Consider the following 26,699-nt stretch of genomic DNA (forward strand, 5'->3'; position numbering starts at 1 on the left):
TCTTTCTTTTCTTCATTGGCCTAAGAACCTGACTCTAGCAATAGTGACAGTGAGATGGGCAGAAGTTCCTCAGGTCATGGCCCTTATTCCAGGGGACTCCAAGCCCAACAACATTTACTAGGATTCTGTTAAACAACCAGTTTGGTACTTTTTTCTTAGTGGATTAACATGACAATTCAGTTAAAACACACAAACTGGATCAGTGTGTTACTCAGGCTGGGAGAAGTACATGGAGGCTCGTGAACTTTAGGGATGGATATGGAAAAGGAGTTGAGCCCTTTGGTCCACTTCCTGGGTGACTGTACCAGCACATCCCCAAGTGAGTACCCCAAGTCCTAGGCACAGAGGACAAGAACCCTCTACATTCCCAGATCATATTCATGAACAGATCTTGTGAGATGCCAAGAAGAAGAAAAAGTATGTCAGAATCACAAAGACAACATATACATACCTATTGGTATTCTAGATCAGATTAAACAAAAATCAGTGATAGGACCAGGAACTGAACAACTAATCCAGAATCCAGTCTCTTGATTTAAGAATTAGATAGGTGAGAGAGAGATTTTATAAACTATACTGCCAGCTGTTAAAAGTTATAACAAAATAAAATAGGCATGTAATGGTGTATTTAATGTTTGTTGCCTTATACTGAACATAGTAACAAAAAGGATCTACCATGGTTTGGTAAAACATCAGGTTTTGCAAGAGTCTCACTGATACTATCTTTGAATACTCATTTTGTAGATGAGAAAAAGGGGTAGAAGGATTAAGGCTGTTCAAATACATAGAGCTATCAAGAGGCACAAATAATTTCCAAACCCAGACCTGACTTTTAACCTCATATTTTTTTTTCCTTCATCATTCTATTTCTCAAGACTGGGCAAAGTGGCAAAATAGGAAGGCTCGAGTATTTTAATCCATCTTTGAAGATTCATATTAACTCTAATTGGTTTTTCTCCAAATTTCATATTCTGTTTAGAATAAAATTGATTATTCCAGATGCTTTGATGGGGAGTCTCTGTAAAACAATCACCAAGGGAGGAGAAATTAGGGAGAAAGCATGTGAAATTTAGTAGATCTGCTACCTGTTATGAATTTGGTTCATCTTTTTTTTTAAATTTAATAAATATTTATTGTTCAGATTATTACAATTGTTCCTCTTTTTTCCCCCCATAGCTCCCCTCCACCCGGTTCCCACCCCACTCTCTGCCCTTACCCCCCCCCCCCCCCGCCACACTGTCCTCATCCATAGGTATACGATTTTGTCCAGTCTCTTCCCGCACCCCCCACACCCCTTTCCCCCTGAGAATTGTCAGTCCACTCCCTTTCTATGCCCCTGATTCTATTATATTCACCAGTTTATTCTGTTCATCAGATTTTTTATTCACTTGATTTTTAGATTCACTTGTTGATAGATATGTATTTGTTGTTCATAATTTTTATCTTTACCTTTTTCTTCTTCTTCTTCTTAAAGAATACCTTTCAGCATTTCATATAATCCTGGTTTGGTGGTGATGAACTCCTTTAGCTTTTTCTTATCTGTGAAGCTCTTTATCTGCCTTCAATTCTGAATGATAGCTTTGCTGGGTAGAGTAATCTTGGTTGTAGGTTCTTGCTATTCATCACTTTGAATATTTCTTGCCACTCCCGTCTGGCCTGCATAGTTTCTGTTGAGAAATCAGCTGACAGTCATATGGGTGCTCCCTTATAGGTGACTAACTGTTTTTCTCTTGCTGCTTTTAATATTCTCTCTTTGTCTTTTGCTCTTGGCATTTTAATTATGATGTGTCTTGGTATGGTCCTCTTTGGATTCCTTTTGTTTGGGGTTCTGTGCGCTTCCTGGACTTGTAAGTCTATTTCTTTCACCAGGTGGGGGAAGTTTTCGGTCATTATTTCTTCAAATAGGTTTTCAGTATCTTGCTCTCTCCCTTCTTCTGGCACCCCCATAATTCGGATGTTGGTTCACTTGAAGTTGTCCCAGAGGCTCCTTACACTATCTTCATATTTTTGGATTCTTTTTTCTTTTCCGGTTGAGTGTTTTTTGCTCCTTTGTATTTCAAATCTTTGACTTGATTCTTGCAATCCTCTAGTCTGCTGTTAGATCTCTGTATAATATTTTTTATTTCAGTCAGTATGTGCTTAATTTCTAGTTGGTCCTTTTTCATATCCTCGAGGGTCTCGCTAAATTTATCGGCCTTTTCTAGAAAATTCTTGAAAAACCTTATAACTGTGGTTTGAACTCTATATCCAGTTGTTTGCTTTCCTCCATTTCTTTCATTTGTGATCTGTTTCTTTGTCTCCGCATTTTGGTTGCTTCCCTGAGTTGATAGAGTGACTTTGTGTGGTAGGTGTCCTCTAGGGCCCAGTGGCTCAGCCTCCCCAGGTACCTGAGGTGGACACTCTTGGTGCACCCCTTTGTGGGCTGTGTGCACAGTCTTGTTGTAGTTAAGCCTTGATTGTTGTTGGTATCACTGGGAGGAATTGACCTCCAGGCCAATTGGCTGTGAGGATCAGCTGTGTCTATGCTGGGAGAACTTCTGTGCTGGAGACACCCTTATGAGACAAGATTTGCAAAAGCCTCTGTGCTCAGCTTGGATGGGGCGGAGTCTCAGGGTGGAGCTGATAGCATTGGTTTCCTATCAGCCCTGCCCTAATAGGCCCCTCTGTCTCAGTGTCCTGCGATAATCACTGCAAGCACCTCTGAGAGAAAGGCACCCTCGAGTTCCGCCCGCTGCCAGACAGTCCAGTTTCTCCCCGAATGAGTCTGGGTCCCCAGAGTCTCGCCCAGAACTGGAGTTCAGTGCATTCAGGAGCTTTTGTCTCCCACCCGCTTGAGAAAGCCAGCCGCGTACTCAGTTGCCCGCCCTCTCCGTGCTCGCGTCTCGGTACCTCTGCCTTCCGCAGTTCCTTTGAGTCTCAATGTGCTTTTCTCTTTCCTGACAGTCCAGTTTCACCCCGTATGAGTCTGGGTCCCCAGAGTCTCACCCAGAACTGGAGTTCAGCGCAGTCGGGAGCTTTTGTCTCTCTCCCACTTGAGAAAGCCAGCCGCGCACTCAGTTGCCAGTCCTCTCCGCATGTGCGCGCCTTGATACCTCTGCCTTCTGCAGCTTCTCTGAATCTCAGTGTGCTTTTCTCTTTTCTTCTAGTTGTAGAATTTTCACTCAGCCACCCTCCTGTGGTTCTGGATGATGTCCGTTTTGTCTTTTAGTTGTAGTTTTGAAATTGTTGTGCGAGGCAGCAGTTTAGATGTTTACCTATGCCGCCATCTTGGTTTCTCCTGGTTCATCTTTATTGGAATCTTCTGTCAACTGTGTACAAGAAGGGGAAATTAAGAAAATTACTGAGGAAGGTTGTGTCACTGTAATTCAAAGTGATTTGTTCTAGCCACATGCTCTTGTACTGGCTGTGGAGGAATAGTGAGGCCAAGGTATGGTAGGCTGAGGTGTAACAAGACTCAGTTGTTATTAGAAATTTTTAAAAACAAAGTGCAAATTATAGCAAGGCATATGTCACCACAAAAGAGCAGTCATTTTAGGTGACTTCAGAGGATTTTGCGTGATGTTCATGGAGGAATCTTGGTAATGTAGGGTGAAGTAGGGTTCATTCAGCATATTGCCAACCATATTGTCTATGCAAAATATGGGTTCTCTCTTCCTCTTTTAAATTGTGACTTTCTTGGTACTTAGAAAAAAATAGACAAAATATCCTACACTTTTTTTTTAATCTCTACCAGTCTTCATGTACTTCGCATAGAGGAACAGGAAAAGTAAGATCAATTTAGAAGACAAAAGAATGACATCTTACATGAATTGCTGCTAATTTGGAAGAAGAGAATAAACACAAGATAATAACATAGAAATTAAAACTCTTTCTCCTCTTTCCTTCAATAGAAGAAAATACTATTTTTTCCTTAGTCTTCTAGTAGTTTGGGATGGTAGTGCTAATTCATCAGTAAAATGATAATTAGACTTAATTATCTGCTACTTTGCCTTTTAGTCACAATAGAGGTAGAATACACACAAGAATTAACTGCATCAGTTGCAAGAACAAATTATCTTTCAAAGTTTTTCTTTCTTACATCCAATGTTTACAACAAATACTTGATGTATTTCTGTATTCAACCCAGAATACATAAAGGAAATTTTAGTTTCACTCATGAAGTAGAAATCCTGATAATGCAGGATTTTGAAGTTCTTTTAACTCAACAGTATATTCCTTTAAGCATGCTCTAATAGTTTTTCTTTCACTTATTAAAGGACATTCCAAACCTTGTCCTCATCTTACATAGACATATAGAAGATGTGTGAATGACCTTTATTTTCAGCCACTTTGGATGGGTAATAATGTTAAGTTATTCTCAGGCATTCGAAAGGAATCATCTATATATATAAAAGGCTAATATGCTAAGTGTCTGTCCAACTGGTCGCTATGACATGCACTGACCACCAGGGGGCAGATGCTTAACGCAGGAGCTGCCGTGACACACACTGGCCATTTACAGAAAAATGGCACTGCGGACCTGGTGCCCACAAAGCAATACTTGGCTTTCCCCAAGTGGGACACAGGCCCCGCCACCACCCCGGAGAGACACTACACCAAATCGCAGCTGGCACTGCTGAGACCCCATGACTCAAAATGTGGCCCACAGCCCAGCCCAGCCCAAAATGGTCACTGCAGGCACCAGGTAATGACGTCACATAGCAATGCCCAGCTTCCTCTCCCTAGCAACTAGCCTCCTTGGAGTTTCTTCAGCCCAGGAACACAATTTGCTTTATAGCCAGGTGGAAACATTTTACACTTTAACCAAATGTCTGTGAAGCATTTTCCCATGCCTCATCTCATTTGATCCTCACAGAGGTCCTGGAGTAGGTAGATAGGAGACTCAGTGGAATCCTATTTTCTTTTCATTAGCCAGAAAATGGAGATTTAGAAAGCTTAGAAACTTGGCCTGACTGTAAAGAAATAAGAAATGGTGGACCTTGAAAATGCCTTCAGGTTTTCTCACTGTGCAGAATATAGTCAAACACTGCGGCAGTTAAATATTTTACCCTTTGTTCTACCCGCGAGATCTATGATAATAATCTGCTTCATGTTGATATTTACTGCCTTGTTGTTGACAATTACCTGAAAGAGAAGTTGGAGTGCTTCACTGGGCTGGAAAAAGTTTAGCTAAATCAGAAAGCAGGTCTAACTAAGCAAGTTTATTCTATATATATATAAAAGGCTAAGTTGACTCGCACATGTGCAATATATATAAAGCTCTCGCTGGCACCAATTGCACATATGTGTTTCGATCTGTCATTGTTAATCGTGAATTTGGTTGACACTTCTATTATAGAGAAAGGTCGAATAGAGATATTAAAATATTTCTTCTAATTAATTTCCTTTCAATGTGCACGAATTCATGCACTGGGCCACTAGTAGTTTTATATCCTTGATTTTGAATGGAAATGTTTGATTTTGCATCAATTACAGAGACTAGCTATGAAAGTGACTTTATTCATTCAACTATGGAGGATGATGAAATATATCATTGTAGTTTTGTGTTACAGAAGAAAAATACTTGGTATTTTAGCAACTTGCAATGTTGTTAGGTAGACCCTAAAGATATGGTGTAAAATAAAGGGGAGGATGGCAAAGCAGAATTCTCTGAAAATAAAGGGGTCATTTTTAGGTTTAGGGCAACCAAGCAGCTGGGTTTACAGCTGTGTAAGTGAAGCCTTATTTTTATGATGTGTTACCCCTACCACCTCAGGTCACTTCTTTCTGCAGACCCAGCAAGTACCACCATGTGAGGGAATTCCACATTGCCATCATTTCAAGGATGGTTGTTCTAAAACCAATAGAAAAGAGATGTGTTTGCAGCAGTAACTATCCAGTTCTCTTTTACAGAAAACAACCTTAACCACTCATGAAACAAGTGTAATGAAACTCATTAAATTTACCAGATGCCGTTTACTTCCTTGTACCAAGTAAGGAAGTACAGACCAAATGGGGACCATTTGTTAGGTGATAAGTACCACATTAAAAGTTATGCTCATTTATGTTCATTAAGTTGTTAGGAACATAGAGTATCATGGACCCAAATAAAAATGAATATATGGAAAGAGATGACAACTAATTTAGACCTAAATTCTGCAATATCACTTCACAGACAATGGTGTACCCTGATAATTTCTTCAAGTTAAATTTTTTTAAACTTGGAATAAAATAATTATTGAAAACATTTGTACCTCTTATTTTTATATGTTTTGATAGAACCACCTCATTTTCCACATAATTTGGAAACCAATTAGAACTGAGGCTATAAACTCAAATACTAAACTGGGCTGGGTCAAATATTTCATAATGATGGAACATCCTAGTAAATAGGGTATATAATAATTGAAAGTTTTTTTCCAACCTGACAAACTTATGGAAATCAAAATTATCAACATGTATCAAGTAATAATCAGTCATTTTACCTGAAAATAAGGAGAGACATGAATCTTTAGAAATATCAATTGACGAAACCAGTATGTGCAGAAATTAACTTTTTTTTATTATATATCATATAATGTAGTAGTAAAGTTTGTTTGAAGTGCATGAATAAAAAGTTAGTGAAATTACAGGAGGAACAATCTATATAGCAATAATAGGTGCATTCCCTGTGCATCTGAAAGAAAAAAAAAAAGAGTTTTCACTCATTTTGGCCTAAAACTTAGTGTTCAGGTTCCCAGGATTCTGACATCAGAACCCGGATAACACTGATTAGAACCATAGGGGCTTTACAATAAAAGCTAAAATATTGACCATATGATGGCAAAAAGTCTTAGTTTGTGGTTAACTGATTCTCTTCTAGCTACTCTCTGATGAAGTTGGTGGCGCTGTGGAGGAGGACCGCCGCCTCCTGGACGAGGACCGGGACCGCTCGGCATTGTAGGCGACATGCTTGTCGTAGTTCTCCATCTGAGCCTCAATGAAATCTCTCTGCTGCTGTCTGATGGTCTGGCTGATGAGCCCAGGAAGGGCGTGGATGCTACCAATCAAAGTCTCTAATTTCGTTTCCAGGGTAACAATCCTCTTCTCAAAGTCTTCACTCCTTTCATTTAAGTCGGAAATCATGTCATACATGATATTCTGGGTCTGGAAAACAGGATTGAGGGGAGTAGAAAAACAAAGAACTAGGTCTTAATTACACGGGTCCTGGAAGAAACGGTCAATTCTCAGAGCTTGAGGGCTGGTCTCCTTTGGGGGACAATCAGTGCAACAGGAGTGGGGCGTCAGCTAACTGGACACTTTATCTTGCCAAGAAAATTTCAGGGTATGTGTGTGTTCAATGCCAGGACTTAGAATTGTAATATCTTAGGCATTAATTAGGTCCAGCTGCAGAAAATACTGTGTAGGTACTGTAGGTGGTATGCCCAATGATTTCTGGTATACAGATAGACAAACATGTTTTGATTTAATATTTATATATATATTAATGATTATACAAACGTTAGTGCACCGCATTCATTTTGTAACATGCAATAGTAATTAGGGCAAGGCTAATTTTTAAAAACAGGAGATTTTAGAAAAAAAATAATTGGATGGATGGGAAGTAGCACAAATTCTAAGGGTGGGAAATGAAGTTTAGAACAAAACTGATTTGATTGTGTAATTTAGGAACTTAAAGCTGTAAAAACTTCTGAATATCTTTTGCTGTCCCATGTTTCAAATTATGGCTCTCTATGGGTTAAGGAGCATTTTTACAGATAATCATTGAGAGACTAAAAGTTGGCGATACTGAAGTTACCAGGCTACCTTGTTGGCTATGGTTTAATCAGATGCTAAATGGTTTGAAATGGAAGATGTTTTTGGTATCCTAGTGAATTTTGCAATTGATTGTCTTGGTCAGAGGCTGTTCATGACTCTGACTCCCAGTTACATTTCCAGAAGTATCCCAGAGGCTCTCCGGGATGATTGGCATAGAGGTAGAGAGGGGAGAGGGTGGCCAGGAAGGGAAGACTGGAGATGTAAGCCTTGCAGTTTTCCCCAAGTTTCAATCCCCTTTCTCTGAGCCTTCTTTCTTTTACCTCATTTCCCTTTGCAACATGTGCTCTTTTCCTGCTCAACCAGCCTGTGGAACATTCTCCTAATGATGATAAATGGACTGATTATATAAGGAAGTTACTATTCAGAACACAGGCAGGTAGTTTGAGTTTGGCCATGGAGACAAAACTCATTAACTTTATGTTTACTATATAGTATTGAGACTGTGAGCATTATCCATTCATTCAGAAAATATTAAACCCTTGTGGCATAGACAATGCTGCAGTCATAAAAATAAGCATGGCACCAAAGAATTAATTAGAAACAGTATCTTTCCTCATAGATATACTCTTAAAGAATATAAAGTAAAATTATATAGCTATCATATATAACAAAAATTATATCATAAGTAAAATTATATATCCTATATATCATGATATAACATATTATTTCCAAGTGGTCTGTTTTATTTTTTCATAAAAATATCTAATTTCTTTTATCATTTGACATAGGAGTGATGAAAGAGCCTGCCTCATCTTTGTTCATGAAGTATCCAAGCAAGGGTCATGTGTAAATATTAATCAAGGATGTTTCCGAGTCTCATATGTGTGCTTCCCAGCTTAAATGCGTGATATATATTCTCCCAGAGGTAAGTCATTAAATACTTCACTTATATTCTATTTATGAGATATCAGCTATTCATCTTCAACATTTACATATTATGTGTTACTGATATACATTAAAGTGAATATACTTTAGATGTATTATTTCATGATACCAGAAATAGTATGTGTGGATTTTATAGATTATACTTGAGGCTCTACAAATGACACAGCTGATTTATTAAACAACTGAACATACAGGTCCAATTGAGAGATGCCTCTTTCAAAGCATTTGTATTAAAAGGCTGAACACACATAAATGCTATCCTAATCCCATCTTTAGAATTAGTGTAAGAAAATGCAATGTTGTAATTGTTGACAAATATTCATATTTTAAAAGTGAAGTTTACTTGGAAGAACAAGCAAAAATCAACCAGATACAGCTTATAAATGTATCAGAAGAATTTGGGGACTATTAATTTTTAAATTATGAAATGGGGAAATAACCATAAATTATAAACAGTGATACCTTTTTTTTGAAAGACAACTTTCATTTTAAGATGTAATTTCTGGTATTTTAATTTAAATTTACATTCTTCTGATTTTGCTTAAAATACATTTTAAAATGTTTATTGTTGAGTCCTACTTAGCCTCATAGTTAAACCCAAGATGTAGTTTTATTCTCATAGGGATGAGATTGAACTACAAATAACAATCCCCAAGGTATTGTCTCCTATTCCACTTATGTTTCTTAATGTTGGTCCAAATCACTGCAAGTAGAAAAGCTTTTAGAATGCAGTTGAATAATGTATACAGGCAGGAAAAGAACATATTAAGTAAAAGAGTTTTAAAAAAAATTCTAAGTTGGACCATCAGTTTTGGGCAGTTGGTTGGCTGACTTATTAAATAAATTTAGGGTGGCCCCCTGTGTCAGCATTATTAATTACTGTGCCATGGTTAATTCCAACAGATGCAATCATGAGGGCTGAGACCCCAGCTTACCTTTGCCAGGTCCACCAAGGTATTTGCTTGGTCATTCAGTTTCCTCTGCTCCATTTTTACACTTCTTAATCTAAAAGACAGAATCTGAAGTCAGAAATATTTCTTTCTTTCTATGGCTATCATGTGCCTTCCAAAGAGCATGCACAAAATTGACAAGGGCAATTACTGCATGGATAATGCCTTAAATATTTGGGGTAAAGTCCAAACTGGTTATGTATCTGCTACAATGAGAAGCATGCTTCCCCAACACCGCAAAAAGGAAAGGAGAGAGAGTAAGGGATGAGGTGTCCATAGGACAACTGTTCACCAGGTAGTTAACATTGAATTAAGAAAGGCTCATAAGGAATTAACCATATGAGAAAAGCCAAAACATTCCTTAAAGCCCCAGTATCGTGACAAATAGACATAGGAAGAAATATGCAAAGCAACTGGAATTGCATCACCGTTGGCGCAGTGAGCACCTTCCTATGCCTATGTGACTAGATACAGGTGTTAGCCCTGTTTAGTCTGAAATGGATTGGGTTAGGTATTTGAGCCTGATGAAACACAGTGATAAGTGAGATTCTTATTAGCAAAAATACAACTTTTATTCAACCAGCAGCAAGATAACTCAAAACACATAATTCTCTTATTCTTCACTTGACTTTTATATTAAACTGCCATTGAACTTGAAGAGAAGCCAGACCATTTCCTTGGGAGAATTTCCCTTGCTTTTTATTGTACATAAAAGTCAGAGGACAATTAAATGTCTGACAGATAGGATCACTACTTATAAAGTTACTTTTAGATACTTTTAAATACCATTGCATATATCTGATAGTTAAAAAGCCACTGTTAAAAAAAATCTTTCTGAATGAGAACTATTCCTTAATTTATTGTAATATTTTAACAAATACTTAATTCAGTCTTTACTATGGCACCAAGAAATTAAGATTTTCCAACAAAAAGGTGCTGTTTTGTTTTTTAAGCCAACAATTCAAAGTCTTGCTCCAAAAGAGAAGCAGGTCTCTCTGAACCACCTAATAAAAAATATGTATCTATGCTAACCTTATTACTTTGCTTATGAATCACTTTACAAAGTGTAGTGGAAATGCTAGAGAGAATACTTTTTATTATTTCCAAAATTTATTTAAAGGTAATTACATAGAAGAAAAAAATATTCACAGGGCAAGATTTTACTGCCAGGGAGATTTTTGTAACAAATGTTCACAATGCTCAGTGATTTTGTTCTGAAACTAGGGTATCCAATATGTCACCAAATCTGCTCTACAGTGAAGATATAGTTCCTTCTGCCAGGAAGAATTTAACTGACACCTGCCTACATCATGTTCTTTAACAATCTAAAACAGTTTAAGGTTATAACTTGTCATTGCAACTGTGTTTATAAGAACGGCTCCTTTTCATGCTATTATAGAGATGGAATATGTCCTAGTCTAAAAGAGATTTACAAACATAGATTTAAATGTAATATATTGAGAAATGTTTCCTTAAGTATTTACAAGGGTTTCAATTCTTGATGTCTGCCTTTTAAAAAACAAGTCAAAACCAAAAACAATCCCCCTTTAAAAAAAAAACAAAACAAAGCACCACACAAACTTTAAATATGTGTGACTTACTATAGAGAAATGTAGCAGAGAGAACCACAATGTCAGACATGGATTCCATCCTTTCCCTGGCCCTAAATTGACCATCAATTTCTTCATGTATGAAATAAAGTAGGCTAAGTTATTATAATGTTTCCAAAGTGCTGGATTTTTACCAAGAGGTACTCTAGATGACTAAGTGATGCTCAAATAAGACATTAAACAATACTAAAACAGATGGAGAGAAAGTAATTCCCTTTAATTCTTTTCTAATTCCTGATTATTATAAGAAAAAGGTCTTAGGCCAGCCCTATACTGTTTTTATCGCTCTCAGCTCAGAGAGTTTCTACAGATAACAGCCTGTGGGTAGAATTCAGTACCAGTGTTTGTCAATTGATACTGCTTTTACCTCTCTTTGCTGGGAAGGATATATTTCTTATCCATTTATGACAGGGATTTATAACAAGCTTTCTTTTCAAATTTAAGTAAGTAATAGTATAGTTGGCACAGAATGCCTGAAGTTTGGGGTCACCAGACCAGAAACCTCCAGCAACTTATAAATGCAGAGAAAGTACTGGACTCAGCAAGTCTGAAGGAGGGTCCTGAGCTGGTCCCTTGGCTGAGGTGAGTACATCATATTCCAATCAATGGAGACTAATTTTCTTCTCCTGGGTTACTAGATTATGTTTCTGACAGTAGAATTTTGCCCATTTTATTTTCTAATCTGGAAAGCTGACCTAGAGTAGCCCTATTTGATTGGAATCCCTTTCGCTGCTCCCTGAACTTAAAGCATCTCGCTTTGTTGCTGCATAGACTGCTTGTGATGTAGAACTGGTAGAAAAAGCCTACTTAAGCTGCAGCTGCCAGAATAAAAGGTAACACGCAGATGTGTATTTTACATTTTTCTCCCCCCCAAAAGAATAAGAAACATATGTTGATTTCTTCCTTGTGAACTTCACTTATCACAGGAAAATATCATGATTTTGGATCACATTTCCATAGCAGCAATCAGACTACTAAAATTCACAAATAAAGGATCCGCTTGGGTGCATGCAGCCGGTAGAGAATTCTGCAAATGTTGAAGGAGCGGCTCACACAACTTACTTCCGAGCTCTATTTTCATTTTGTTGAAATAAAAAGACAAAACAAAAGAAAAGAAACTGTGAAATACTCTGGAACAAAATAACACAGTGTGGTGTTCAGTGGTGCACAAGGGGCTCGATTCATTGGCTGGAAGATCCTGTTAAGATTCCGTAGGATTTTGGCATATTGATCAAAGAGAAACACTATTCAATATATTATCATCCCTCTTCATTGCTGCTATTCTTCCCCCACCCGAAAGCCCATAGTTTCCTCCAGAACTAGAGTTAAGAAGGAAGAACTTGTATCATGACATCTTGGCCTCTTTGAGACAGAATGTTTAAGTAACAATAGGAAACATTTTTGCCTAATATGAATGCACAGGGTTAAAAGGACAATGTTCTAAACAATAGGAATATAATGATGTGTTTTTGTTGTTGTTGTTGTTGTTGTTTTTTTGAAGGGGTATATCTTTTCTGAGGTGGGGCTGTTTAGAAGCCTGGCTTTCTGAAAGGTAGGTAATGCAACACTCTGTTATAAAAACCATGTTTGTTGAATTTCTTGGCTCTGAGACAAGTTATACTGATGGATGGGTCTATAGAGGTGAGATAGAAGAATGATAAACTTTAAAGTTAAAGCTGCTACCAGAAAAAGGGTGAAATGTTATAGAAACAGATTGCTTCGTGGCACTGAGTGATATCCACAAAGACAGATATGTTACTGAGAAGAGGACACAGTCCACAGAGTTTGGCTTCCATCTGAGACTAGAGAGGGCACGTGTCGGGGAGAAAGGCTATGAAGCTTGGAAAAGAGAAAGATTTGAAATAGAGGGGGGCTGGCAGAAGGGGAGAGAGAGAGCTATTGACAAAGCTCTCAGGACAAACCAGAGAATAGAAGAGGCCAGGAGAGCTCTAGCAAATGAATTTGTCAATTTTTCCTCAACTAGCAAAGTCTGACTTCACCCAGTGCTGACACACAAGGCTGACAGTCTCACTGGGTGTGAACAGTGGGCAATAAAGGCCTTGCCCTTAGGAATCGAGCCCTATGTGCTTTCCTTTGTGACTTCACTAATTTAAAATGAAAGATAGTTAGTGCATGGTTAGAATAAACTAGCCAAACCCAGCCCACATAAATTCTCAGGTGCACTTTCTCACAAAGTACAAGCTCCCTCCCACCTCAAAGGAAACCCAATCACCCAAAGAGTAATTTATAAAACAATTCAGAACATTTGTGAGTTGCTTGAAGCTCATCTGCTTTAGAAGTATACACTGCTACAGAAGAAACAGAATAAGAAATGTCTGCAAGAAGCAGAGGAATAACATGTTTTTCTTCTCTATTAGTCTTTCCAAAAGAAGCATGCTGAAGGAGCCACGGAACGCTTACGATCAGGTCAATGCCCCAACAGCTTAGGGACAGTTTTTAAACTTAGTTCACTGAAAGATACTTTTCCTAACATTTGATTATGAAAAATTTCAAACCTATAGCAAAGTTGAAAAGATTGTATGGCGAATACCCTTAAATTGTCCCCCAAATTTTTGAGTGTGAATATATTCAGACTTAAGAGCTCTGTGACAACATAAATACCCACCATTTACACATGGCTACAGAATTATATTACAAAAAAAACCCACAAAACTGTCAAAGCATTTTAAAAAGAATATGAAAATTTATCCAAGGCATCAAAGGCAAGTCACATTTAGTTATACATTTAGTAGGTCACAATGACAGAAAGGGACACAAATACAATCCTGGAGGAAAGGGGATGTGTGGCTGCTGGACACGTACAGTGACTGAACTCGCCCACTTCCATGTCATCTCACTCCCACACAGGTGAGTTTTCTTTTTAATATATTTAATATATATTAGTATGTGTTAGTCTTGGAAAATGAAGAGTGCAGAGAATGTTTTCTCCACAGCCTACCATGAATGTCCCTTGTGTGAATGTTGGGGTTACTGTGTTACATGGTGACCCTTGGGGAAGAAGCTTGTCCTCAGAAAGGATGAAAGGCCTGATGAGAGCAGAGGTGACGGCTCAGCATCTGTCAGGGGACTCACTCTCTTAGCTCCAAGCTTCAGGGCATTGAGATGTCTAGGCAAGTGCTCCTAGGTGGTGGGACCCAGTCATAGACAGCTGTGAGCTCCAGGGAACAACTCCCCCTCGGGAGCCACATCAAATACACTGTTCCTCTCTTGCTCTTCCCTTTTACTCTTTCCCAGATGTTAGAGGAGTATTTTCTTTAGTACTAGCTTTACTGGGTAAATAGCATAGTCTGTATCTAGTTGAGTCACAGAGCTAAAGGAGGAATGATGTCCCTTTGGTGTTGGTGTCAGCAAGGAAAAGAGCGTGAGAGACTAGCACTGAGGGCCAGCTACTCCACCACGTGTGCAGGCTCCCTCTAGTTTAGGTCACAGAGTACGTGAACTCTCTCTTCATTAAGAAAGCTGCATTTCAATATAGTTCCTATATGACCATAATTATAGACATAGTCCACATTTTCAGTGATACTTAGTTAAAAGGGGAAGTTGGTTGGACAGGTAATATGAATGCTTAGTGATTTCTCACAGAATGTTAGCGAAATATAAGACAAATTATCTGAATATAGAAAATGAGAACTCCAGCCTCAGAGATTTCTCCTCTGCTGTGCTAGTTAGCTCTCAAAGACATTTCACTGAATAGTCAAGAGACCTAGTATTTCCCCACCTTCCTATGATTACCCCCGGGAGGTTGCATGAGGACAGCCACTTTGCTGACCCACAAATGTAACCATGTCTGCTCTTCCCCATTTGGAAATGGCATTAAGAGCAAGTCTGTGGAGCATCATCATGGACACCCACGTGAATGTACTTACGGTAAGGATGCCGCCAGCCTGGGGGAGAAAGACCTGGTGCTTTCAGATTATCACTGAGACTCACTAGATATAAATCTGTGCTTTAAAGTCTGTGATAGTGATATAATGTATCAATGAAATGGCATGAATGACTTAATCTGGTGGCCTGAATAAAGTCAGGACAATGATAAAGAGCACAGGGTCTATAGGAACTATAAAATCTATAATGAACACGTAGCACAGAGAACCCCCCCCCCCCACATCCTGATTAAAAACTCATTTAAAAATTCAAGTAGTGAATCAACTATAGTACTACCTTCATATAAAGATGCTTGGCAGAGTATTAAAAAAATCCAGATAATAAAATGTTAATTTTTTTCAAGATTTTGCAGTAAATACAAACTAAACATGTTCGACCAAACTATATGAATAAGTTAAATTAAGAAATACAATTTTAACTGAAATTATTGCTTCTAAAGAAACTGAGAAGACATTCAATTTTAACTGAAATTATTGCTTCTAAAGAAACTGAGAAGACATTCAATTACTATATATATTAAATGACTATTCTCCCAATAATAAATGATTTTTAATCATACAAGAACTGACAACTTTGCTCAGGATTTCATTTATGAAACTATTAAATTGCCAAATAACTATCTTCTGGGAACAAGCCTGACGACGTTTTCTTTTTGTCCTCCCTCATGAGAGAAGAAGAATAAGCAAGTGCTAGAATTAAAACCTAGATATAAAAAAGCAGGAGGAAAGTGAAGAATGGTACTTACTGATGAATAGCTTGCAAGAATTTTCGTTGATGTTTTCTTACTTTTGCATGATCTATCTTTTTTACTAGCTTTGTATTTTTGTAAATTAGCCATGTTTCCCTGAGTACATTGGCAGCTGCGTTTTTCACCTGTTAGGAAAACAAACAAAAAAAGCAGTTGATAAATTCCAAAGCAGAATCCTTTGCAACTTGGCTGGGGGTCATATTCTTCACCCCAATGATCATGTAAGTTCTAGCTCTGTGTAGTAACTTATGTCTCAAATTTTTTTTTACAGAAATCTAAACATTTAAAAAACCGAATTTGCATGGATCTAAAAGTTTTAAAAAGTACCAGTATCTGAGTGGGAACAATATTGAAACATTAGGGAGCTACTGATCTCTTCCTGGGCCAAACTCTACCCTATCAGGGACTAGCTTTTCGTTCAACCACTTAAAAAAAATCAGGAGGTGTTTATTTCTTCACCTTGTATTACAATTGTTCTCTTGGTGTCTTCATTTCCCTGGAGAAAGGCAAAATGCCAGAAGGCCAAGGTTAATCTTGCCTTTGCGAGCCTGCTCGGCATATCTGGCTGCACACTATAGGAAGGAGGGCATATTTCCATTGCTGTTTGTACAGGGGACCCAGTCTCCTAGCTCCCAGAGTGTCTTAGCAAACTATGTTTGTAAGCCCACTTAATTGACAGGCTGTCTATGTTTTTGTTGGTAACTGAAATATACTGCATTTCAAACGAATGGGACAAACCCAAGGATGAAAGCATTACAGTAACACTGCCGAGACCTGATGGAAGGTGTGAATACTTCCTAGAGATGTTCAACCCGAAGACCCAGAGCTTTCATGTGGGCTTCCTGTTGTTAATCACCTACTCTCAGAACAACCATGTGAGTGATGCATGAAGATGTTCACATGGAGAGCTGCCGGCTAGTGGGGGACTGGGTGGAAGCAGACAACATGTTAAGGACGGCATTGTGGTGGGGAAGACAACAGTGAGCTGGGCTGGAGTACATTCTGGTCTTTCTACTAACCAAGTCCAGTCAAGGGGGCTAGCTAACCTTGTATGACTTTTGTTTCCTCATCATTATGTGAGGTTCAAGAGAAATATTAGTCAAGTCCTTTTCAGCCCTTAAATTTACAATAAGAACGAACCTTAGCATTACACTAAGATTATGGGCCCATGTCTGTATGTTTATTTTTTCACGTTAGCCAGGAAAACACCCTATTTCATGGTGCTGAAAAGTTTTATTTTTGAGTGAAATTATATCCCTAGGACCTATTGTAAGAAAATGACTGGTTTCCTAAAACTGCTTTTAGGAGTGGCTTTGGTCACATCCTCTGGACATTCATCAGCCTCTGCATGAACAGCATTCTGAAACCAACAGAACAGCGACTGACACGCTGAGCTGCAGCCGTGCGGATGAGGAAAATCACCACCATCCACAGGGACGTTCAAAAGTGTTCCAGGTAAGTCTTGGCTCTTTGTTCTTATGGAAACACACTTCTCTTCCTCACAGAGGTAGGAATCACCTTTCAGAAGGCTTTTCCATCTGACCCGTGTATGACCTTTTCAGAGGTAAGGAGCTGGATGCAGTATAAGTTGTTGACTTCAATTTCAGAATTCAGTGGGGTGAGTGATGCCTGAGGCCTTATGTTGCAGTATTTGTATTCACTCATCTTAGCTGACAGGTTGAAACTGAAAATGACTTCTCATTTGAAAGTAAAATCCCTACAGTTGCTTTTAAAAACCTGTTAAATATACATACGTATGCATTCATGTTGAAACATCCCCTTTTATAATTCTCTAACAGGTTTTCAAACATAGGAATTAACCTCTCAAAGCATCAAATTTAACTGATACATTTCAAAAATAGCAGCCACAAAACAATATGTCCACAAATAGAAAAATGTGTCCTTTGCCTAATGGTCAGGTATGTTTCTAGTAGTTTTTTCCAGTTCCTTGTAGGGTTGAAAGGGAACAGCAGACAGGGAGACGACCGGGTGGGAAGCACTTCAGTGTTTTACAGGTTTGAACTGTAGGGGATTGTTACATGAAAGTGATCCGCAAACTTAATAGGAGAAGCAGGCTCTATGCATTTCTGATCATTAGCATGAAAGAGAAGTGCATCTGGGGGGAAAGTGTCCCTTGTTTGCACAATTAAGAGCCCTAAGGTCAGTCATCTAACAATGTAACCCTGGAGCCCCTACTCCAGTGGTTCCCAATGTGGGGCACATGCCCCAAGGGGAGGCAATTCGAGAATGAGTTAACAGTGAATTTTCTTTTGCATTTCTTATGGTTCTAGGGGCCTCCCTAGATATATTTGTGCATTTCAGTTCTCTAATATATGTTTTGAAACTTTATTTGCTATTTTTTCATATCACTTCATATTATTATTTTTTAAACAATTTCTTCCTCAGTACTTCAACTGTCCTTTCATTCTCTTATTTTTCTACTTCATGGATGCTATGTTCTTTGCAAGCTTGTTTAGACCAAGTTAATGGCCTTTTAGGCTTCCTCCATGTGAATAGGAGTTCACTTTTTGAATAATAAGAATTATATGTCACGGTTGGGGGGTGGCATCAGGATTTTAGAGATGCTTAGGTGAGGCATGGCCAGAAAAAGGTTGGGAACCACTGCCTTACTCCTTTTCCCAGGATGTTAACAAATGCTTGGAGGGCAGGGGCTATGTCATGAATCTTTGTGTCTCCCTAGCTCAGTGCCTTGGCCCTAGAGATGGTATGAAATAAATGTCTCCAGGGTTAAATTTGGCACCAGAGTGTGTATAATTTGCATCATAAACACTTCTGATCATGAAGCAGATGCGTATTTATCAGCCAAAGGATCCTCTTGGAAAGAAGGTTGTACAGGCTAGAGAAGAGATCTAGAATCTAAATGGGTCAGTGCATTTCCATGTTTATTGAGTCTCCACCACATGCTAGATACTATGATAGTTCATATGAGAAATTCACAAATATACCTCAGAAATTTAGTGCCAGTTAAGGGGCCAACAGCACTATAACATCTAACTTATTTCCTATATTTCAAAAAATAAGGAGAGTGAGAGCAGTATTTCCACTCCTCCCAAATGTAAAGGAAAGGAACATAATCTGATTTGAGGAGGAGGACAGTTGTTTTTTAAAGAATCATTTTTTTTTAAAAAACTTACTTTCCAATTACAGCTGACATATAACATATTAGTTTGAGGTGTACAACATAGTGATTAGACATTTCTATACTTTATGAAGTGATCACCCCAATAAGTCTAGTACCTACCTGGCACCAAATATAGTTATTACAATATTTCTGGCTATATTTCCTATGCTGTACATTCCCATGACTGTTTTTATAACTGGAAATCTGTACTTCTTAATCTCTTTCATCTTTTCCCACCCCAACCAAGTAGAAGAGTTTCTTGCTTCTCAATCTGGAAACTACAGTAAAATGCTGCCACATACGTTGAGGGTGACGGGGTGGGTGAATGCTGTGACTGTGGAACAGGGCAAGGTAAAGGGATCGATTCATCAAGTGTTTCAAGCCACTGGGCTATGTAGCTAAGGACAATGTAAGAGCCACATGGAGTAAATCCTCTAGAATTTCTGTTCCCATGTTAAGAGAGACACAAGAAACAAAATTACATAACCACATAATAGTGTTCTTATTATGGATCTTATTGAGAATTCTTAATAGGATTAGAAACACCCACAGTGGACATTAATATGTATAATTATCCTTCGTGGTACATCCAGCTATTTTAAAAATTTGTTCTTTCCAAAATGAAAGGATTCAGAGCTGAACTCCGAGATTTCCTCTTGGTTCGGACCTAAATGAATAGTAATAATATATTTCCAAAAAATACAGCATGATAAATACTACTTCTGTGAGGTGATAAACTTCAAGTCTGTTAGATAGCTGGTCCTCTCATACTAAGCCCAGTGACATGTTATGGCTATGATGCTTTCGTTTTGAAATCATCAGATTATTCTGTGTACATGTACCTATAGGCCACTTCTAAATCGCAGAGTGTCATGTAAACTTTTGGACTTATGTAAAACATTCCTTCATGCTGCTGCCCAATGAGTAGTGTGTCCTACTTTCAAACACTCAGTATTTTATATGGTTGAGGTAGTCAGATTGTTCCTCTGAAATTTATATGTGGTGAATCATTTTTATAGAAATGTAATTGTTCAGGTAAGACACACAATACAATGCAAGATTTGGAAAGGGCATTTCTGCTTGGAAGAATAACCTATCTTTTAACATGCAGATTGCATATCCTTTACAGACATATTCTGACTTCAGAATGTCTGTGCCCATTACCTCTGTTGACCATCAGAGAATACGATCTCTCCTATATCGTGTTGTCAGGGGATAGTTGAATTTTATAATTTTAATCTTTCATCTTAGCAACTATGTAAGTTTTCTAGAGCCTCATCTACTCTTGGTTATCCCCCAGGAGTCATTCATTAATGATCATTAAGTATTTTAGACTTTTTATTTAAAAAGTTAAAAATTCTAAATGGGCCCATTTAGACATTCCACAAATAAATGAATGAAATCAAGTTTCAAGTAAATAACACTCATTAAGTTGATGACTTTGTGTAAAATAACTATTATTTTCGAATATTGTATTGACTATAATATTATCAATATTACAGTATCCTAAGCTAGAAATTTACCTTTGGTTCTAAGGCCATTTAAACATCTGTACCTGTACTTAGCGACATGTTGCCTATAAAAGTCAATCTGTCAGCAAGCCTGCTGGATGGAAAGTCTTCTCAAACCTATAAGAGACTGGTCCACAGAAATAGGCAGAGTAGCTACCCTTTTAAGTAGGAATGAGATAAACAGAATTAATGAAGCACCGTGGAGAATTTGAAACTAGAACAGTATTTCTTACAATCTGACTCATAACAGAAAATTATCAATAGGGAGTTTATCTAAAGTATCTAAGAACTTAACTGGACTTTAGGGGACTCATGAGAAAGAACATAAGTGCATTTTTTTGGCCAGGCAGAGGAAAAACAAACAAAAACAGAGCCTTCATCTGATTTGCTTAAAAGAACAGTACTATAAAAGCATAACAGTCTCTGCCTCCTGGAATATGATATTTCAGCTGTCTATCCTCAGCAGTTAACACAGAACCCCGACTATGGTAGGTACACAGTATATTTTTGTTAAATGAATATCTATTAGTCCCAGGAAGGAGATTACAATAAATTCAGTACATTTAAAGATTATCTGTTAAAAGGAATTATCTCAGTCTCTGAATCCTTGGGCAATAACAAGCTAAAGCAGTGGTTCTCACTGTTGCAATTTTATACCCTTTGGGGACATTTGGCAATGTCTAGAGGCAATATGGGTTGTCACAAATGTGTGTGGGGGCTACTTCTGCTGGCAGCTAGTGTGCAGAGGACAAAATGCTGCTAAACATCCAATAATACACGAAGTCCTGCAAGCCAAGGTATTATTTAGTCCTAAAGGACAATAGTGCTGAAATAACTAAATTAAAAAGCCAACCTGGAAAGGAAAGATCTCTGAACGTCACAAAATTCTTTAATAATGTTACACTGTAGGTTTTAAAAATCAAAGCCTTGGTCTTTTCTAAAATGCTTCAATAATATGGATATGGAGTATTAATATCCCAAAGTAAATTTAAAGGAGTTATTTTCTTTAAGATAAAACTAAATGCCTGCTTGTGAACCAGGGGGAAATCTGCCTAAGTGTGACAGCTGGTTTTCTTATTTGTGATTCTGTCACATTTTTTCTTCACTGTTGAAAATACTTACATATGGTGTTTTAAGATATTGTTCTACCTAGTATCTTAAGTGTGGCATTAACTTAATTCCTGTGAAAGAACATAATATCATCATGGTAAAATTATTTGGACTATGCTAGCAGCACTTTATGGAAGGATTCTTTTGATATTGTACAACTTCTGTCTCTTAAACACAAACTGCACAGTACAGAACTCATCCAAACAAGTACATGATGAGATATATAAAACATCTGCTACAATTTTGGATTAGGTGTGGACACACAATAATCTAATGTGTGTATGTTTTCATTTCCCAGTACAGTATATTTGAAAATGACAAGAACCTAACTCTCCACTCAGCTCATTTACTTCTCCATCTACTCTCCATGTGCTTTTCTATAACATTTAGAAATTAGTTTGGAGAATGAATTCAGGAGTTGAGCGAAAATTGTGTAGAGTAGATGTTCCAAAGTGGTAAATCCAATACAAAAGCATGACATCTAGATAATCATGGTTTGATCATCTAGAATATATGTGGACTTGCTAACTGCAATGAAGTCTCACAATAGTGTCTGATAGGTGAGACATAATTTATGAGGGCAATTGGAATTCATCTTACCATTTTATAAATATCCAAACCAATAAAATATGCATTAAAGTGACTGACTTATTAGGAATTATTTTACCAAATTAAACATGATTACTTTTATACACAGAACCAAAGTCAAAAGTGAGCAAAAACTCTGAAAATGGAATTCTACTTGAAATCTCTATTGATTCTTTTATGAATGAAGTTACCAAATGACCATGTATTTTATCATTTTAATGACAACCTGATTGAATTCTACTTTAGGAAGTGGTTATATAGCAAGATGACACTGATATAAAGTAAGTTTTAGTTATTTTTGACCTTGGTATTTCAAGTGACTCTAAAGGGAGGCTAAAAATTTAGTGTGATAAAAATCATTTTCCTTTTTATATGACTTTCCTCCTTGATGTAAGTTACCAAACTTCTCTGCATCTTGGCTTCCATCTTGAAAAACAGGCATAATACCAGCACTTCCTCATCAGGTTGTTGTGAAGATGAAACAAGTTTTTACACATGACACACTTAGAGCAGTGGCTGGCAAAGGGTGAGTACTCTGTACACATATGATTACTGTTTTCCTTGAGTCTTTATAATTGGACATTGATTTCCCCTCCAGATGCTATTTTCAACATCTCTCTGATAGCCTTTAAGTCATGGAAAGAGTCTGTATCTGCCCTCACACCTCGGAGTCCTAAACATTAAGGGTTATTGCTTGTCTTTGCAACCCCAGTCTTTAGAACAGTGACTGGCTTATGGAAGGCCAGTAAAATATTTGTTGAATCACCTTCCCATAAAATTTCTGTATTACATTGACACTGTGTTCCTTCCTGTTCAATCCGATATTGGTCTCTTCTTCTATACTGCCAACTTAAATGTTAAGAATGACTATTTTTAAAGATTTATGTGGTATATTTTTATCCTTGAGTAAATACCAAGATTGTCCAATTATTTCCTACCTGACCTAAAGTTAGGAAGAGTCTATTCTGGAAATGTGAAAATACGGAATTGGTTCTAAGACTAAGCCATGTAGTTTTTGCTTTGGAGGTCAAAATAAAAAGCATGTTATCCAACATTGAAAACACCCAAAATAATATTCCCTTTGCAGATACTGGGGTGGTGACTTACTCTTTTTGTCAGCTGAGTATCCATCATGAAGTTGTGCACGTGCTTTTCTGCTTTGGTAAGTTCTAGCTTCCTTGCCACTACAGCTACCACCAGGGCTGTGCAACCAGCACCCTAAAAACCAGAGAACAGAGAAACCCAAAGAATTATTACTTCTGGTCTTAGCCAGAGTAGAACATGTTTAGCACCAAGTACATAAGGATCTGGAAGTAAAACAAAACAAAACGCCCCACTGTAATATTCATTATCTTTAATAAATACTATAAAAATAGATGGTCAGCAAGCAACGTGTCTTTATATTGGGATTAAAAAAACTTAGTTCACAGATGTTAAGAACTAAAGCATGATGTGTGAATCAGACATATCTTAATTATAAAATATAGATGGTAAAAAAGCAACTTGCTGAATTTTTAGAGACTTCTTAAAAACAGAATAAATGTTGTATACCTATACATATAACAGGGATGGATAAATTAGATGAATGCACAGAGTAGAAATAAGAATTGTCTAAAAATAATATTTCATAATCTTCTCTCAAAATAAGACCGGTAGGTCTTTAGGCCAATCAACTGTGACATCCCGGGAATGAAAAGAGATGCACTGTACAACTTCCAACTGTTCTACATATATAACAGAAAGGTTACACTGATGTATTACACTGATATATTAAGTGCTGAAGGTAAGAGAACCATTCTACTACTAGAGGGGTTTACCAGCACTAGGAATGGTGTGGACTACCTTCTTTTTTAATTATGGTCATGGTGTTCTCTGTGTACCCCTGCTCCATGATCAAAATCATGAGATGTGGGGTCATCTTGGCTGATTACATACAGGGTCATGAGGCAAGGCTGGGGCACCTATGGGAGAGCCTAAGTAAGGTCATGCTGCAGCCACTTCACTGGACCTGCACACAGCCAGCCTATTGGTAGGTAGGGACGAGGCCACTGAGGAGCTACCTGGGTGCTATGAAAGGGAAGTCCAGAGCGCCACACAGAATCTCATCCCTGAAAGGACCACAGAGCAGTCGAGATTACCAAGCCATCTTAGTGGACAGATAATGAACAGGAAGGTTAAGGCAAGAGCCCACTGAAGAGGGGCACAAACAATCAGATGTTGGCAATACTTCTGGGTCTTTCAACAGACTTGAATCTTTTGAAACCAGGTTTTAATAGCGTTCCCTTTATGTGAGTCAAAATGACAGCAGCTCTAAAAATCACTAGTTATAATAGCAACTCTGTACCTTAAAAATGTGGCGGTTTACATCTTAAACATCTAATATTGAGGAATGGTTATTACTTACAGCATATCCATAATATATTACTGTATTACAATTTTATTTCTAGAATATTTAAAGATAATATAAACTATTTATAATTTGCTCCTAATTTTATTTTTAAAAAAATGATCTATATTTGGAAAACTGAAAAGAAGGAGGTAGCCCAACTGTGAAAAGTTATATTTCAGTGGTTGAAATATCAGTAATTTATTTTGTTCTTTGTGATTTTCTGTATAGTCTGCATTTCCTATAATAAATACATATTACTTATGAAAAAAATAATTATACGTTTAATATGTAAAGGTTAGGTTAAATGTTTTCTAAAACCACAAATTGTTGTCACTTTTTAATCTTAAAAAATTCAACCTAGGAAAATTATCCTTTTGAATCACTTATGTTTTATTATATAATTAATAATAGACTCATTTTATTTGAATTAATAAATGTAATTTAGCTATTCAGTTACAGACCAAAGAAGGCATTTTTAGGCTCACTGGGATGAGTTATTATTACAACAAAGCTGGCAGGAGAGACAAGTTGAGAATGAAAGAAAATAAATACACTTGCCCTGTCTTCTACACCCTGATAATTATGACCAAGACATGGCCTTTTTAATGAGCTGATATTGTTTAAATACAATATTTCCAGAGGGTTTGAATATGTATGTCTTCCATCTAGCTCTATGAAGAAATCAGTATCCTCAGAAACGAAGTGATATTGGTCATATGATAAGAGAAAGAGACTAGAAGGTATTTAGACATTATGTGGTTTAACCTCTGATTTCAGAAATGAGACAACTAAAATGAGTGAGATTATTCAGTTATTAATTGTAATTATCACTGATATATTCTACCCTTTATCTCATCTGATAATACCTTTTACCTATATTTTTATTTGTGGTCATTTCCATATCTATGAAGCATTGTATTTCAAAGCAAAACAAGAATAACAAATTCACCTTATTTTATGATAAATTCTTACAGTATGAATGTTCAAAAAATTGAGCAATATGGGTAATTACCAAAATAAATCAATATTGTTCCTATTTAAAACTGGTACCATTCTGAAATAAGTAGTTCTTAACCTTGACTAGAATCACTTGAAGAGTTTGTAAAAATTCCAATGCTGAGAGGCTGTGCCCCCAACCAATTAAATTATAATCTCCAAGGATAAAACTCAAGCATCAGACTGTTTTAAAGCTTTTTAGGTGATTCCAACAGAGTCAATGCTTTAGATGAGAAAGGATATTAAGGGAAAATACTACTTTCTATTTTGAACAAACAAGCTAAAGGTTTTTATCAGAGCCATTTCATCATAAAGACATTTAGGAAATGATAAACAAGGGAAGTACAGGCAGACGACAGAGAGACAGGTCAGAAATGCCTGGGCTGGTGAATGGTTTTCCTGATACTTTGTGTGGTATGTGGACAATGGAAGCAAGGTGACTTCAGAGCTGGGTACCAGTGAAGGAAAAGAATGGCCTTCGGAAGCAGCTATACCTATTTTGTTGACTTGAAAACATCTGCCACAGAATCTAGTTATGTAATACTATGAGCGATTACTCACGATAGCCATTTGTACCAACCACAATATGACTTACCAGTTGCTTGACAAGTACAGCAGGTCCTTGAATAATGTCATTTTGTTCAAAGTCATTTCCTTATCATGTTGATGGGATGCCTGAGGAACTTAACTCCTGTTTATATCAATTAGCCTATGGTAAGATTGGTTTTGTTATACGTTGTTTCACTTATAGATGATGTTAAGTGAGGACTTTACTGTACAGGATCACCTGCTGCATGTATGCGCTCAGGTACTCCTCAATCAGTGAGTCATGGGAAGTTCAAGGGTGGGGATGATTCCTGAATAAGCAGAGAATGTAAAAATCTGAGGGACTTCTAATCGCTATAAAGATAGCTATGAGCGGCAGCTGGCACTCTAACTTGAATATTGTTCTCCCCTGGCAGGAGGCCACTGCTGAGATCCTTCTGGAACGAAATCAAAATCCTAACAGGAGTGGAAAATCACTGGTATCAAGAGCCTTTGGAAACCTTTAATTTGTTTTTATTTCT

At 37.4% G+C, this 26,699-nt stretch overlaps 1 protein-coding gene across 2 annotated transcripts in view; it reads right to left on the reverse strand.

The window, feature by feature from the left end:
* Positions 1 to 6,520: 6,520 nt before the first annotated feature.
* KCNN2 (potassium calcium-activated channel subfamily N member 2) overlaps positions 6,521 to 26,699 on the reverse strand; it is a 275,099-nt gene continuing 254,920 nt past the window's right edge. For both annotated transcript variants that reach the window (XM_080677708.1, XM_080677709.1), the window contains 4 exons: positions 23,355 to 23,465; positions 15,894 to 16,021; positions 9,618 to 9,687; positions 6,521 to 7,125 (listed from right to left, as the gene is read on the reverse strand). In XM_080677708.1, the coding sequence (XP_080533834.1) occupies positions 6,838 to 7,125; positions 9,618 to 9,687; positions 15,894 to 16,021; positions 23,355 to 23,465 (597 nt within the window). In that variant the 3' untranslated portion in view covers positions 6,521 to 6,837. The remainder of the gene's footprint in view (positions 7,126 to 9,617; positions 9,688 to 15,893; positions 16,022 to 23,354; positions 23,466 to 26,699) is intronic.

This window comes from Plecotus auritus, assembly GCF_963455305.1.
Source record: "Plecotus auritus genome assembly, chromosome: 7".
Classification (NCBI taxonomy): domain Eukaryota; kingdom Metazoa; phylum Chordata; class Mammalia; order Chiroptera; family Vespertilionidae; genus Plecotus; species Plecotus auritus.